The 16933-nt window shown below is 40.9% G+C and overlaps 1 protein-coding gene across 1 annotated transcript in view; it reads left to right on the top strand.

The window, feature by feature from the left end:
- The window catches only part of LOC117411965 (copine-9-like), a 112206-nt gene that overhangs the window by 67221 nt on the left and 28052 nt on the right, over nt 1–16933 (top strand). Inside the window, exons 9-15 of the mRNA XM_034019857.3 lie at nt 3299–3402; nt 4320–4424; nt 10333–10374; nt 13047–13122; nt 14173–14226; nt 14847–14908; nt 16591–16637. Coding sequence (XP_033875748.1) covers nt 3299–3402; nt 4320–4424; nt 10333–10374; nt 13047–13122; nt 14173–14226; nt 14847–14908; nt 16591–16637 — 490 coding nt within the window. The remainder of the gene's footprint in view (nt 1–3298; nt 3403–4319; nt 4425–10332; nt 10375–13046; nt 13123–14172; nt 14227–14846; nt 14909–16590; nt 16638–16933) is intronic.

The following is a 16933-nucleotide window of genomic DNA, read 5'->3' as shown; positions in this document are numbered from 1 at the left end:
TCCAGGCTGGGCGTTGCCTTCACTGGAACAGAAAAACAAACTGAAAACACAGCACAAACAAAACACTCTTCTTCTCCTTCCAGAACTCTCCTTCAACTCTCTCTCCTAGCCAGGGCCTCTCCCCTGGCTTTTATCCCCTGTGGCTGGAGCCCAATTATTCAATAATTACTGATTAGTCAATTAGGGCTCCAGCCACATTCTCACATGTTTTTCTGGCAGGGAGGAATTTTAACCCCCTCCCTGCCAGTCCCAACCATGATCATAAAGACGGGGCAGTACCCCGTCACATATCCCCCCCCCTTGTGCCAAGCACAACATGGCCTAAATGGCCACCTCCCCCCTCAGTCTCAGTCCCGGAAGAGGGGGAAGCACAGTGTCCATGGGGGTGGCCATGGTGGGACGTCCGGCACCACCCAATTCTTCGTGGCCAGCAGCTCCCTCTTCCGGGGCTCCGGCCACACACCATCTTGCCGCGAAAGTGCCGCTGGGGGAGCTGGTCTCCTGACCTCCCTCCCCCTCTTCATGGCCAGCAACTCCCCTCCGTGGGGCTCCGGCCATAGTGTAGCGACCCCAGGCGAGGCAGGATCCCTGGCAACCCCAGGCGACGGCAGCAGCAGCGGACCCTCGGGAGGCGACGGCAGCAGCAGCGGACCCTCGGGAGGCGACGGCAGCAGCAGCGGACCCTCGGGAGGCGACGGCAGCAGCAGCGGACCCTCGGGAGGCGACGGCAGCAGCAGCGGACCCTCGGGAGGCGACGGCAGCAGCAGCGGACCCTCGGGAGGCGACGGCAGCAGCAGCGGACCCTCGGGAGGCGGGAACGGCAGCTCGTCTCCCTCTGCTGGCGGAGGCGGAAACGGCAGCTCGTCTCCCTCTGCTGGCGGAGGCGGGAACGGCAGCTCGTCTCCCTCTGCTGGCGGAGGCGGGAACGGCAGCTCGTCTCCCTCTGCTGGCGGAGGCGGGAACGGCAGCTCGTCTCCCTCTGCTGGCGGAGGCGGGAACGGCAACTCGTCTCCCTCTGCTGGCGGAGGCGGGAACGGCAACTCGTCTCCCTCTGCTGGCGGAGGCGGGAACAGCCTGTATTCTTCCCCTACAGGTCCCTTCAGCCCTAGGCCTGTGGGCTTCCCCTTCTCGGGCCGTGGACGCACCGACTCCTCCCTCTCGGGCTGTGGACGCACCGACTCCTCCCGCTCGGGCCGTGGACGCACCGACTCCTCCCGCTTGGGCTCCTCCCCCTCGGGCTGTGGACGTTCGGGCTCCTCCCTCTCGGGCTGTGGACGTTCGGGCTCCTCCCTCTCGGGCTGTGGACGTTCGGGCTCCTCCCTCTCGGGCTGTGGACATTCGGGCTCCTCCCTCTCGGGCTGTGGACATTCGGGCTCCCCCTCTCTGGGCGACGGCAGCGGCCCCCATTCTGGCTCTCGGGACGGCAGCTCCTCCCCTTCTGGCTCTCGGGACGGCAGCTCCTCCCCTTCTGGCTCTCGGGACGGCAGCTCCTCCCCTTCTGGCTCTCGGGACGGCAGCTCCTCCCCTTCTGGCTCTCGGGACGGCAGCTCCTCCCCTTCTGGCTCTCGGGACGGCAGCTCCTCCCCTTCTGGCTCTCGGGACGGCAGCTCCTCCCCTTCTCTGGCTCTCGGGACGGCAGCTCCTCCCCTTCTGGCTCTCGGGACGGCAGCTCCTCCCCTTCTCTGGCTCTCGGGGCGACAGCTCCACCTTCTTTATTGGAATGACTGGTGCATCTCCCATATCTACCGCCAGGTAGTTAACAACCATCAGGGCAAGCTCTGCGAAGGACGCCGGGTGATGCTGTTCCTCCCACTTTTCCCACTTCCCCCCATCTCGACGCCACAGCGTGTTGATAACTATAGGGAGGTCGTGGAAGAGGTCCGCCTCAGGGTGCATCAACCAGTCCCATATTTCCTGGGATGGTGGTGAAGGCGGTGATGTTGGCAGTGGTGGGGTGGCTGCCGAGGACGGGGTTTGCAGCTGCTCCTGGTCCCGATTGTGGGGGCATCCTGCCCAGTTGTGGCCATCCACCTCACAGCGCCCACACCAGTCAGCTGGTGGCCCATCTGGACAGGACCTCCACTGGTGATCCACCTTCCCGCACCAAGAGCACCAGGGAAAAAGGCTGGCTGGGTCCTCCAGCTGGGGTGGCTGTTGTTGCAGCAGCCTACATTTCTTCGGCTGCTGCATCTCCTGCCTTTGCCGCTGTCTGCTCTTTTTCCCCATTTAAATAAAGTTTCCAAAAAAAAAAAAACTCCCAAAAAAGAAAGAAAAAAAAAAAATACTGCTCTGAGCCTCCAGGTGGCGCTATCCCGTTCTGACACCAACTGTGACAGGATGGACCGAAGTTTGAGACTCAGAGACAGTATAGAGTTCAAAAATAAAAGTTTTTAATAAACAACAATACAAAATAAACCAGCACAAGGGCCAAACAAAAAGGTTTAAACATAAAACAAACACAAAGCAAAAAGCAAAACTTACAAAATAAAGTTTCCAGGCTGGGCGTTGCCTTCACTGGAACAGAAAAACAAACTGAAAACACAGCACAAACAAAACACACTTCTTCTCCTTCCAGAACTCTCCTTCAACTCTCTCTCCTAGCCAGGGCCTCTCCCCTGGCTTTTATCCCCTGTGGCTGGAGCCCAATTATTCAATAATTACTGATTAGTCAATTAGGGCTCCAGCCACATTCTCACATGTTTTTCTGGCAGGGAGGAATTTTAACCCCCTCCCTGCCAGTCCCAACCATGATCATAAAGACGGGGCAGTACCCCGTCACAGAAAGTAAAATGAGAAAGGGATTATCCAGAAATGAAAGCAAGGGAGTGTGGAACAATATGGTGGAGAGGGACATGGTTTTTCACTTTTTGTGATGAAGCTAATGTATAAGAAATTCAAGCATGAACAGCACAGCAATAAGGAATTGTCAAAAGGGTACTGGTAATGCATGTAGTTACAGGATAACTACAGCAAAGGGCATTGGTTAGGATACATGGGCAGAATTGTTAAGATACTAGTTTCAACTGCTGGTATTGCATACATCTTCTGTGAGTTTATGATCTCAATACAGGATGCTTGATGATTGATTGAAATGAGGCTTATCAAAATATATGCATATTTATATTAAGATCATGTCATTCCCTCTCCAATGCCTCTGTAAATATTGATGCTGGTGAATCATACAATCCTCATGTCTAACCCAGCAGCGCTCTCAGATATTGTTGGCACATTGTAAACACAGGAACATGTTTGGACTTGCTTTTGATATTTATTTTTTATTGTTTGTTTGTTTTTTCAGGATATCGCCACCATGCAGATGTGTGCCAACAAGCTAGATAAAAAAGACTTCTTTGGGAAGTCTGACCCATTTCTTGTCTTTTATCGCAGCAATGAAGATGGAACGTAAGTCAGGATTGTTTACTTGTGTTTGCCAACAGAGATTAACAAGGGAGAGTGGCCACTTTGTTTAAACACATCTGTCTTGGACCCTTTTCCAGTTGTCATTTTAATACTAGTTCAGAGAATTTAGAGAAGCCCACTGTCTGTGGCTCCATCAGTAATGATCACCCATAACTATTGCGGACATTTAAAAATGTAATTAGATGGCATTTGTATGAGGCTGTGTGGTCCAGTGGTTAAAGAAAAGGGCTTGTAACCAGGAGGTCCCCAGTTCAAATCTCATCTCAACGACTGACTCATTGTGTGACCCTGAGCAAGTCACTTAACCTCCTTGTGCTCCTTCTTTCGGGTGAGACGTAATTATAAGTGACTCTGCAGCTGATGCATAGTTCACACACCCTAGTCCCTGTAAGTCGCCTTGGATAAAGATGTCTGCTAAATAAATAATAATAATAATGCTACTTCTTTTAAATATAAAAAAGCAAATATTAAGGTTGGAACCCTAAATGATTTTAGCCATATTATTATTGCTTTGTGTCTAAATTATAAATTATCGATAATAATATATTGTTTCTGACATATAAAGCTGAAAAGGATTAGCACCACTTCTCCTCAGATGGTTTTACTCTCTCTTCCTGAACTTAGTTGCCTCAGATTCATCCATAAAGGGGGTGATGTTCAATAAGTTCCATGAAATTTAGTTCATCAATATATAATTACTTTAATTCGATCTCCCCTTTAAAAAGCTTTAAAAAAAAACAGGTGTATCTGAGAGAGAACTAGGAAGAACTTTACAATTAATTATCATGGTTATTTTTTAGACGATAATCATCAACTAAAAATAATTGTCCATCCCTAACAGGACAAATATTAGAAGTCGAACAAACCAATGTGATCCTAAGCTGAATTTCCTGTTGCAGGTTCACAATCTGCCATAAAACGGAGGTTGTTAAGAACACTCTGAACCCTACGTGGCAGCCGTTTACCATCCCTGTGCGGGCGCTGTGCAACGGAGACTACGACAGGTCAGAATACACTGGCATTGTCAGCATTCCCAGCATGTATGGATACATTATTCCATTACTGTATTCATCCTTGCTCACAATGAATTTCTCATTTGAGAATTTTTGGAATTTTTGGCCCCCATTGTGATAAATATAATAATAACAATAGCAACCATTAAGTTTTAATAGGGGTCTGCAAACTAACCCATGTGCCATTCCATACTGCTTTTATTTTTAAGGTTACTTAAAGGATGGCTTCACTTTTTAAATTGACAATGTGGTATGTAGTATCAAACGTGTTCTAGGCAGGAACGTGGATCCTACTAGGTCCTGTGAGATGGCATCTTACAGGCCTGTCATGGCGTTGCATGTAATGCATTAGCAGTGACCTGCAGCATCCCCATGTGTGGTATACAGTGGTATTTACTTGCCATGGTGCCCTGGTGTTATTCCACACTGGATGGGTGCCAGTAAGACCTTTTCTTGGCTCACAGCTTTCTTAATAAATACCATTTCTGGACATCTCAAAGCTTGCCTGCAGTTCACAACTGTAGCATCACACTTGAAGCTTGACATTTTTACCTGGTGTTTAGTTTATGGGACAAACTGCATATCTTTGAGCTTAACTGATATATATATATATATATATATATATATATATATATATATATATATATATATATATATATATACTGTACAGACGCTACATCTTCTTTTTGTAAGTCGGTTTCAGTCATGATGGTCAACTGAGCACACCTGACATACTTTGATAGAAGGCCAATAATAAGCGCTGGGTTGGCAGGTGTTTCTGTAAGACTGCACAAGTTATTAATGTTTCACAAGGGGCTGTCCTATAGAACAGGCTTCCCAGCAAGTGTACAACTTTTTTGAAAAAATCCCTTCAATGCAATTGAAAGTGTGTACAGAGTCAAATCAGTGCTGGTCTGGCTGCCCCACTGAGAGTGTTATGGCTGGTGTTTCTGTGGTTATCTAACCCCTGTGGCTGCACTGTCCACCTGCTCACCTGGGTTTTCTTTACTTTGTCTGTTGCTTTCCTCCACCTGGATGCTTTCAGAGGCTCTGTTGTAATTAGAATAATGCCAGCACATGTCCATTGAATTAAATAGGCCTGCACTGGTGTTATTAGTATTAAAATAGAGACCATGGACTCAGCTGACGGAAAAACCTGCCAGGAGCACTGTGCCCTCACACACCATCAATCAACCAATATCAATCAATATTTATTTTATATAGCGCCTTTCAGTGGACCACCATCACAAAGCGCTTTACAAGATAGTGAGGAACACATAATACATTAAATACAGTGAAATACAAGGCATAGTAGTGCAACATTAAAAAAAACAATGCAAATACATTAAATATAGGCATAATACATTAAATAGAAGGCTAGGATGTGAATTATAATCATTGTGGATGCGTATGTCAAGCAGAATCATACAAATAAGATGGAGTAAAAAACCATAGCAATTTAGACAACAGCTAATAACAGATACCAGGCTTAGAAAGCATTAAAAGAAAGAGAGAACAAGTGGGTCTTGAGAGTTGATTTGAAGCGAGCGATTGTGGGAGCTGCACGCACCAAAGCTGGGAGAGAGTTCCAGAAAGTCGGGGCCATGAAGCTAAAAGAGCGCTCTCCGAGTGTGGCGCACTTTTGCTTGGGTATAACCAGCAGGCCTGAATTAGAGGACCTCAGCTTGCGTGCAGTGACATAGTGGGTCAGCAGGTTGGAGAGATACTCTGGATCTGTGTGATGGAGGGCCTTGTAGGCAAGCAAGAAAATTTTGAAAGTAATCCTGAAGTTAACAGATAGTCAGTGCAGTTGGGCAAGGCAGGGGGTAATGTGATCATGTTTTTTACATCTGGTAAGGATCCTAGCAGCGGCATTTTGAACCAGCTGCAGTCTGTTTATGGTGCGTAGAGAGTTGCAGTAGTCAATTTGAGAGGAGATGAATGCATGACAGAGTATCTCTGCATCCGGGAGGGAAAGGTAGGGACGAACATTTGAGATGTTTCGAAGGTCGTAGAAAGAGGATTTGACTACAGGGGAGATTTGAGCATCAAAGGAGAGGTTACTATCCAGAAGTACACCAAGGCTTCGTACAGTGGGGGAAGGCAGCAGCAGATAGTTTCCGAGGCAGCAATATTGAGATTCTTGAGTTGAGTTGAAGAAGATGTGTTGGTATTGCCCTGAAGAAAATTGGCAGACATCCAGGCCTCAATGTCTTGGATGCAAGCTGAGAGCCGAACCATGGCAGAGGGGCATCCAGTGTCTAGTTTTAGGTAGAGCTGGGTGTCATCAGCATAGGAGTGAAACATGAGGTATGTTGGCAGATAAGGTGACCCAAGGGAAGCATGTAGATGTTGAAGAAAAGAGGACCGAGAACAGACCCTTAGGGGACACCGCACGTGACTGGGTTTGTGTCAGCACTGCTTCCATCATAGAATACAGACTGCATGCATCCAGATAGGTAAAAGGACAGCCAGGAGAGACAGGTTCTAGAGATCCCAGCATACTTCTGAAGGTGGTCAAGAAGAATGGTATGCTCTTTTAATGAATTGTAAGTGGTGAAACAGTGTGGGGGCATGCCATCATTTATAATGGAAATGCAAATACAGTGAATAGTTAAATGTGTTTGTAAGCTGTTGGGGTGAACTCACTATACACAGATAGTCTCTTACCTACAATAATGTGGAGGTACAGTAAGAAAGTCTTGTCATTTAAACTGGCCTTCTTCAGCAGCAGTGGAGGGAAAGCAATGACCCAGGCTGGCTGATTGACAACGTAAAAGACCACTCTAGCCACCGCGATGACAGGGCCTATTTTGGAAATACTGTATATTCCAGATATAGTTAGATGTGAATTTGATGTGAAATATACGCACATTCCAGTGAATAATGTGCCTTCCTAGAACCAGAAACATCATTTAATTACTTGGCTAATGAATGAATTCAATACTTAAAATACAGTGCTGCCTTATTTCAGAGATATCATTTTGATGTATAATTTATACAATTAAATCCAAGATGCCAAGATCAAAAGCTGGTAGTTTAGGATTGCTAATTATAATTTGATTACATCTCAGAGATATCTTGTTAAAAACAACTACAAGGACATAATAATAAATATATTCTTCAAACAGACAAGGCAAACCAAAATATGCTTCCAGGGATGTCTAGAACCTATTTCATAGAATTCTATGGGAACCTGTGGAATGTCAATTTGTTTTCAGCTAAAGCTGAAGTTTCTAACAATCATGCTAAATTTGACATAAAATACAGTGTTGCTGGCATCTGTTTACTGCATTGTTCCATCATACAATCTGTGTATTCCCCAAAGGTAGTTTAGCTGTAGGAGCACACACTTCATGCTGTAAGCCAAGATAGTCTGCTGGTATTAACAATTTGTTAGAGAATTGTATTTTATTTTATTTAAATGTATGTTGGCAATCATTGCAAGTGGTTGTTATTGCAATGGTACAGATTGTATCTTTCAGGAGCTAGTTCTAGTTGACTCCCATAGACATGTATAGACATAGACTAGATCTGTCAAAATGTCTTTAGTGTCAGCGCAATCTAGGCTGATCTAACGTACAGCTATGGCCAAAGGTTTTTGAATCTCCTAGAATTTTAGGATTCAAACATTACTAATGTGGAGCTCCCAATCTTAAAAGGATACATTATCTTCAGTCCATGGCAAATGATCAATTACGTTTCTTCTTCCTTAAGTAAACCTAGTGATTGTTGAGTATCCTGTTGCATCCTGATTCTCCTTGGATATCGAGCTGTTTGCTGTTTTTGAATTCTCTACTCTCTTTCCACTCAGACTGCTTCTATATTTGTAGCAAAGCCATGTAGAAGATCACCGATAAATGCAAACAAGAGCTTTGGTGGGGGTCAGCATTTGTAACCTTGAAAGAATGCACTCCTTGTTTTGCATGGTGTAAATTTTTTCAGGCTCATGCATGATCCCTGTTGATGACAGATTTAGTCCCTGGAAAAATAGGAGATTCCTGTTCACACATGAATGTGCCCCTGGAGAGGCAATTAAAAACTTTTCAAGATTTTTCAAATGTAATATCTAATCTTAATGAGAATCAGGCCAGCCCTGGCAGAAAAGCTTCTAACTTAGTTGTGTGTGATTGTAAGATCCGATCCTGTAGGCTAAGTAAATCTAATTTGCAGCCAATTATATGTACCCAGGGATTCTGAAATCTCACCCAACATGCGTTTCCAAGACTGATATGCCGTTCAAAAGTTTTAGACTAAACTTTATACAGTAAGAATGATAACTATAACTATAAAATCAATTGCAACATTAACGCTGGGCCCATTACCATTTTGCTCTTTGCTGTATTTGAATCACTATTCAAAACCTATTGAATACTAATAAAAGCAAAACGTAACAGTTTGTAACAACTGTATAAATGGGTAATTGTATGTAAAAATAATGTGATATCTTGTAACAATTGTAAGTCGCCCTGGATAAGGGCGTCAGCTAAGAAATAAATAATAATAATAATCTGCTTCTACTGCACAGTAATGTAGGTCTGTATGAGCAAGGCATTCTTGCAGTCTTGCATGATTTTGCAAAGAAGAGAGTGTGGTATATACAATTGAACTAAACGCTGGTGGATCTAAATATTACTGACATTGAAATCATTAAAAAAGGGTCACTTTGTGAAAACCAACATCTAAAGCAGTGCTTGTTAGTCTCTTTAGAGTATTTTTAGAATTACGGTTTTCCAGAAAGTATCCAGTGTTGGGAAGTAATCTGATTACATTTTTCAGTAAGTGTAATTACAGACAGGTAAGAGAATGCGCTATCGGATTACATTTTATGTGAAAATACAAAGGAGTTACTTTTAGTTACATTAAAAAAGGACTATGGCTAATGCATAATGTGGAAATCAGAAAGTGATGAGACACCAGAGAGCCGTGCATTCAAAACATTAGTGGTTGAAATAATCTGCATATTCCTAATTAAAGTATAGACGAAAAAACAAGCGAGGAACATAGCAATCTTTAGCACAGCAACAGGAAGGCAATAATGATGTTGCTCATGATTATAAGAGGAAAGGAAACAGATTCCCTGGAAATCCCTCCATTAATGAGGTCTTAATGTAGCAGAACTACAATGAGCCACGTTTGGATTAAAAAACAAACACATATCAGTGTCTATCGATTTTTAACAGCAGGAGTTAGTTTCTAACTTCCACACAACGGGAAATCATTATTACATCCCTAGTAAACATCTCCATTGCAGCTCAACTTTATTATTTTATAATACTGTATAAGCAAGCTTACAGAAAAGTGATGTCAAATTGTAATATCACCTTATTACAAGACAGTGGATTTGGAACAGATAATGCTCAGTTGCCCTGATAAGCTAGAACAGGGGTTCACCAAATTTGTTACCCGAGGCCCAGCTGTTCAGGTGCATTAGGCACTGCAGGCCACTATTAGCACCTTAGAAAATGACAAATTTTTAAACCTGAGACACTAAATAAACTTAAATCTAAATGATTCCTTTTTTCATTTGAATCATATTTTTTCTTCATTTTAGTATTTTATTGTTGTTATTGTTACTTTTCGTTATTATATATATATATATATATATATATATATATATATATATATATATATATATATATATATATATATATATATATATAGAATGTCGTTGCTTCCGCGGCCCACTCAGGACTGCGTGGCGGGCCACAACGTGGAAACCCCTTATCTAGAACCATATGCTACCGTACCGATATGCTACCATTACCCCTTAGTATAGGACCCTTGTACTGGTATTGTAGTGCCACTGCATCATGAAGAACATTTGGTAAGGGTACAGGCAATTTAAAATTACACTATTGGATTATTAATCATGACTCTTCTCTTTTTGTTTTTCTAGAACCGTTAAAGTAGACTGTTACGACTGGGACCGAGATGGCAGGTACAGTAATTGGTTTTCTGACAGTGACATATCAATTCCGACTTAAAGGGATCATCTACATGCACCTAATATGAAATATCTTCCCTGATTAATATCCTCTTATGTGTGTTCTGAATGCTTCTATATTGTTATTTATGGTTAGTTTGTTGTTTGACATGCTTACTAACTATCCCAGCTTTTGCAAGAAAACATTTTTAAGAACCGTCAACTAATATCCTTTCAGAGAGACGGCAAAGCTAATGGATCATGTAGCCCACAGCACAATACTTTATACAACAGAAACATCAAAGGGCTCCTTTCCTATGTAGTTCAACAATCATCTGTATTGTGCTACTACTTACAAATATGTTATAAACAAAAAACAGAAAGGACAGAAATCTACAGGCTAACTAGAGTAATAGCCAGGCATGCTGCAGCTAGTCAGTTTTGAATTTTGGTACAAGCACAAAACAAGCCAAGGGGAGCACAATGATTCAAATAAAATCAGTAATAGGGGGTGCCGTTGAAGCCCATATGTGCATTTCACATAGTTAATAAACTATGATCAGCTACTGTACTTTATTAAGCTGTGCGTTTGAGGTTACAGTGCATTATATCAATTAGTTACTTAAACACCCATAGTTAATCAAACATGTCATGTGAGCTTCAACAGCATCCACTAAGATATTTTCTGCACTCTTCGTTGGCTGTATAAGCCACAGCCTGTGTGGATATACCCCAAGAGATACTTTATGCCAGCCCTGTATGTTTGCCTTTCTTAACAACCTGTGTCTCAAGAATTAGGGGGAAATACAAAAAGGAGTTTGCTCCAGAGTGTCATTGACACCATTGTTTTAGAAAATAGAAAAAAAAAACTGTTAGACAAAAAAAAAAAAAAAATGAAGCATATTTAAGTTGCAACTTCCTGGGTGATTTATTCCTAGGTTTATAACTTCAATACGTTTTTTCAGAAATAAAGTGGTGCTGATAACACTTCGGAGTAAGTAGCTTTGTGAAACTCCCCCCGAGCGGATTATTTTCAAAGCTCGGTAACTAATGTTGAATAAACCTCTGTAATACAGCTCTGGAAATGAAAAATCAAGTCACGTTTTGTGCATATTTACTTAAACGACATTACATTACTGAACAGAACATTGCAGTACAAAAATAAATCAGGCGTATGCTTCTGAAAAGCAAATGAACTCAAACTTCACTTACTAGGTGTTGAAAAAAACCCCATCAGTGTACAGGATGTATGATTAGCAGCACATCAGAGAAAAAAAACAAGTGAATGAACCGTTTGAATTGGATCTCCCACATTTCTTTTACCTATATATGAAAAGACACACTCACGAGTCAGGATAGCTAGGGTTGTGGTATGTTTCCTTGCTCAGGACCACACGCTTCAAAGAAATAGATATAACTAGAACACTGGGAACCCTTTTGAATGCTACTTTAAAAGAAGGACGGTTTAAAATAAAACGCTAATTTAAAAAGATGAACAAAAATGTACTGCACTGCTGGATAAAGAGTAATGTAGAACTTAAATTACATTTCAGTAATTAACATTTCCCAATCCCTTGTGAGATTGCCTTGTTCTATGAAAGGCTCAGCACTGGTGAAACAGTCATTTCATATCTATAAATATTTAAATGATAAAATTGTAATAATGAAATAAATGTATGAAGCAGCAATTCATTTGCCTCAAAACCAGAAAAAAAACTTAAATTGGACTGGGGTGTAAAACTGCATAACTGCTATGCAACAAAATAACACAATATCTAGCAATACCGCTGTTAGGTTTTACAATTACCAATGAGGTTTGATGGCTCTCGTGTTTCTAATGTCAGTACAGAAACTATTCAAGAGCTATCATAAATCAACCTCTTGTAAAACATTTCTTGCTGGGTTTTTGTTTTTTTCTGTTTTTCTCATTTCTCAGCAAACCTCGTGATTTTTTTTTTTCATTATAGAATATGTAAGCATACATTATACCACTCATGGACACAATGCATCAAAGTTACTGTCTGAGCTTTCATTGTGTGCTGATATTTCAATCTGGAAATAGACTGATTGGGAAATCCAAGTACCTCTGGAAACAGAACCGACTTGAAAAGACTCCATTACAACAGTACGGCACAAGAAGTGTATCAGCCTCATTCATTTCAATGAAGTCTGACTTTATTATTATTATTATTATTATTATTATTATTATTATTATTATTATTATTATTATACTGCCATTTGTAATATTCTATAACTTTTAGTTTCTTTTCAGTGGCACAGTTTTGTAGTTTACATATATATATATATATATTGTTTATAACAAGAAGGTACAAGTTGGTTTCGCTGGCTGTACATGTGTTTCATGTTATCAGAATGGTAAAAAAAGAAGTTGATTTATATAAATAGGAAACAAGCAATACTTCATATTTAGCCTATGCTAATAGAGGAATTATAAAACTGAAGGAAGGAAGATATGATGTGGCTGCCAGCAGATGTTAATTTATGGTTTTATTAAACCTACTGCCCCTGAATCCATTTCGAGTTTCTGTGTGGTTTCCAATCAGCAGTCACAAGACATGCACTTTAATAATTTCCTTTTATCAGCCTGTAAATTAATGTTCCATGTTTCATTTTTCCTTCTTTCCCCTTCTTCCTCTTCCTCCTCCACCCTCCTCCCTCTGTCTCAGTCATGACTTTATTGGGGAGTTCACCACAAGCTACAGGGAGCTGTCTCGTGGACAGAACCAGTTTAATGTCTATGAGGTAATGTTGTTTTTTTTTTAAATTTTCTTTCTTAGTCACACATTGATTAATTAGTGAATCTCTTCTAGTTCTGACATTCAGGGTGGAATGTTTCCTTAGAATCATCCAGAAGCAAAATCTCCAAATTTTAATAAAAACTAAAGAAACTTCGGGATAGATTTAATAAGCTTTGGCTCAGGTGTAAAGATTGCTACACTGTGCTCCAGTTTGCTGTTATTACTGTTTCAAAATTAGGAAAAAAACAACTTGGGATGCTTTTTTAAAAGCCTTATACCTATAGCTGAGTTTACTGTTGAAAAATCTGTCCTGTTAGCATTGAAAACTATGAGTAGAAAGCTCTAGTTATAGCAATGATGTCACTTTTAACATACCTTTTAAAGGTACATTTTCTTAAAACTATATGATTTTCATTTGCACTGGCTCCTGTCAACAGGAGAGTCTCTTGCTGAGCTGGAAGTAAAACACAGTGGGTTGTTTAGCTTAAGAAAAAATAATGGTACAATATCCTGAGCAGTCTACAATATATAATAACACAACATAAAACGCCAAAACCTATTTGTTGTCTTTACTACATATGTGTGTGTGTTTTGTTTTTTTTGTTTTTTTAATTCTTTGGTAAGTATGTTTTTATTCACTCCATTGGACTTTTTGTTTAGATGGAAATTAAGAAAAATTGCATTGTTTCTGTACTTCTGATTTGAAATTAACTAGATAGTATGAAATAGAAATCTTACGTTCTGTAAAAACAAAATGCTTTCAGAAACTTGGGTGGAGAATTAAAGCACAGGGTATAATGTATTTCTTTAGAGAGGGAAAGACAGATAGACGAGACAGGTACAGCGAATGCAAACAGGAATCATTCTTTTAATTTCATGGCCTGAAGTTATCCAAGATGAAGTCAGCTTTATCTCTGCTGACTTTCCAAACTTTTTTGTTATACCAATTAAAATGAATGTATCGCATGCATGAAGAGTTTAAAAGCGTCTCACTGACAGAAGTAAAGATGTCCTCATTATAAACCTGTCTTTGGGGTGTTTTGTGTTTGTTTAGGTTTTAAATCCAAAGAAAAAGGGAAAGAAGAAAAAATATATCAATTCTGGCACAGTAAGTGGTAATAAAATACTGTCTTACATATTAGGGATTTAGTTTTTTTGTGGTTTGTTGTGGTTTTCATTATGACAGGCCATTTCAGATATCATGCTTATTATCTTTGAGTGTAAAAACAAACGGGTCACATTGTCAATTCTTTTGTGGAAATTCAGCATCAATGCAAAGTGACAGATGACAGGACAGTACGTACATGTTCCAACAGAATGATTAGACTGAGAGGCAAAGCTAACGAGGTATTATTACATCTGAGCCCATCAAGGAATTGAGATGCCTAATAATGGGGCTTCAGAATCTGTCACTAGTCACTAAAGCTGAAGGAACACAAAGCCCCTTTTTTGTCAGGAACGGTGGCTTGAAACCTGGTTCCAGGAGACTGGGAGACCTAGTTTGGGGCAACTTTGCTGTATCAAAAACCGTCTCCCCGGGTGTGCCAGGCAGGGGCCTGAAACCTAGTCTCCTGAAACCAAGTTACAGGCCTCAAAGTTGCTTCGTATTACCCAGTAAATCAATATAAATGTGTTGTTTGTGCCAAGCTGATATGAGCTGACTTTGAAATGGTCTTCCTCTTCTTCTTCTTCTTCTTCTTCTTCTTCTTCTTTTTCTTCTTCCCCAAGGTAACACTGCTGTCATTCAAAGTGGAATCTGAATACACGTTTGTGGATTACATCAGAGGAGGGTAAGGAGAATGTTAATTTGGTTGGTGGTTATCATGAGATAACCGAGTGTTGTGAGTGTGCAGCACAGCTGGGTTTCCCTCATAGAGGGGCGTAAGGTTTCTGAAACGAGTATGCAGGTCATTGGGGTTTCTACCCACATACTGTTTCTTGCAGTCAGGACGTTTGCACTGTATAACATTGATGACATTGGACATACTGTTTTATACTGTAGGTTCAACTTGTTATATATATATATAAAGACCTAGACCTATAAAGATCTAGCTTGCTTTACTTTTGTCTATGGCGGGTAACTAGAACTTACGAGCAGACCCTCAACACTTTTAACACTTCCCCCAGCACGTGTTAAAAGGTTTATCTGTGGGTGAGCCATTACCCTGCCAAATACTGTACATACCAGCTGCCCATAGCGTGGCAATTGCACTACTAACTTGTGAGACAAGAAAATGCAGATTAAATCAAGAGTTTCAAGCTAAGAATAGATTTGTGAAGGCCAAATTACAGAATAATCCTTCACAAATATATGTTTTATTCATATGTGTTTAATATGAATTTTGTAGGCAATCATAATTTAGTTCATAGAGAAACAGAACACACTTTTTTTTTTCGGTTTGCAGATTTTACATTGTTACAGCTCTTTTTTTGTATCAGTAAATTGGTGGGAGACGCTATCTCTGCCATGGGCAATGAAAAGGATAAAAATAAATACAGTGAAAGCTGAAATACCCAGCCGCTTCGACAAGGTGCCTTTCTCATTCACTTAAAAAAGTAATTCTGTTTCAAGATCTGGCGAGCACTTAGTTCAGGTGGCTGTAATGAAATTCAGGTTCTGGATCAGCCCTAATCGACAGCCCCTGTGCTTATAATCCCAAACTAATTCCAAGGTGGGTTTGGTTATTTTATATAAAAAAATGGGTGCAAACATCCAATCAAATAATTAAAAAAACACATGAAAACCCCATGTTTGTCCCACCGCTAGAAACAATTGATCTATTTAATACATGTACTGTACATATAGAGGCAGCAATATTGATGCCACCAGATTCTTAGTTTGTTTCTGTGCATATTTCCACTGTATTTAATTCAGGTCAGCTATGATCTCTGTTAATTCATTGATGATTCTATTAGTTGAGTTTACATGGAGGCAACCATGTGCCGTTAATTTATTTCTAACTCAGTTCTGTCATTTAATCAAGTGACATGGCAATCAATTTCGCATTTCATCTTTATAGTTGCGCTAGATTGAGTGGAATAGATTACCAGGAATGAAATTGCTGAGCTGTGGCTGTATTTCCATCCCGCTGGAGCGCGAAAACCACTTTGAATTCTGACCTTCAATCTCCTCAAGTTTCTGTCAGGGCAATCATCTTCTGTGCACGAGATGTGATGAACAAATGATACTACTACTTCCCACAGCTGTTTATTTATTTATGTACTTATTTTTTGAAATGTAATTCCTGAACGCTCTTTTAGATATTTCAGATGGGACCAGCACTTTCTATTAACATTTTCAATGCCACAGTACTATATATGGTATTTGCCACTTGGTGTGTCATAACAAATGCAACTTTACATTGTTGCATTACAGATGTACGAATATTACTGTTTTCAAAATATCTTATTGCCCCCCAGTATATTGTAACACATGGGTTGTGCACATGAGTTTACTCTCTTTTTTATGTAGGACTCAACTGAACTTCACTGTGGCTATAGACTTTACAGCATCCAATGGTAAGTGTACATAATGTATTAGGCACACGTTCCTCCAACAGAGCGATCTAGGGAGACTACTTTCTAACCAGACCCCAAACTAGACTCAGGATATGTTATTTACAAGTCTGTGAGTCTGGCTTACATCATATATGAAGTTTTGTGACCTTATCCTAGACCCCAGTGGGCATTAGATGCTACACAGTTTGGCACATATTGTCACATGTTGCCAGCATAAGAGTGAATGGAAGGGCAGGGGTTGTTCAGATTAGGATTGGGGGGCATTTGCAGAGCTAGGAGGGGAAGCTCTCCTTGTG

Source organism: Acipenser ruthenus, chromosome 16, assembly GCF_902713425.1.
Source record: "Acipenser ruthenus chromosome 16, fAciRut3.2 maternal haplotype, whole genome shotgun sequence".
NCBI lineage: Eukaryota > Metazoa > Chordata > Actinopteri > Acipenseriformes > Acipenseridae > Acipenser > Acipenser ruthenus.
Note: the sequence above shows the minus strand (reverse complement) of the source record. Positions and strands in the feature narration are given on the sequence as shown.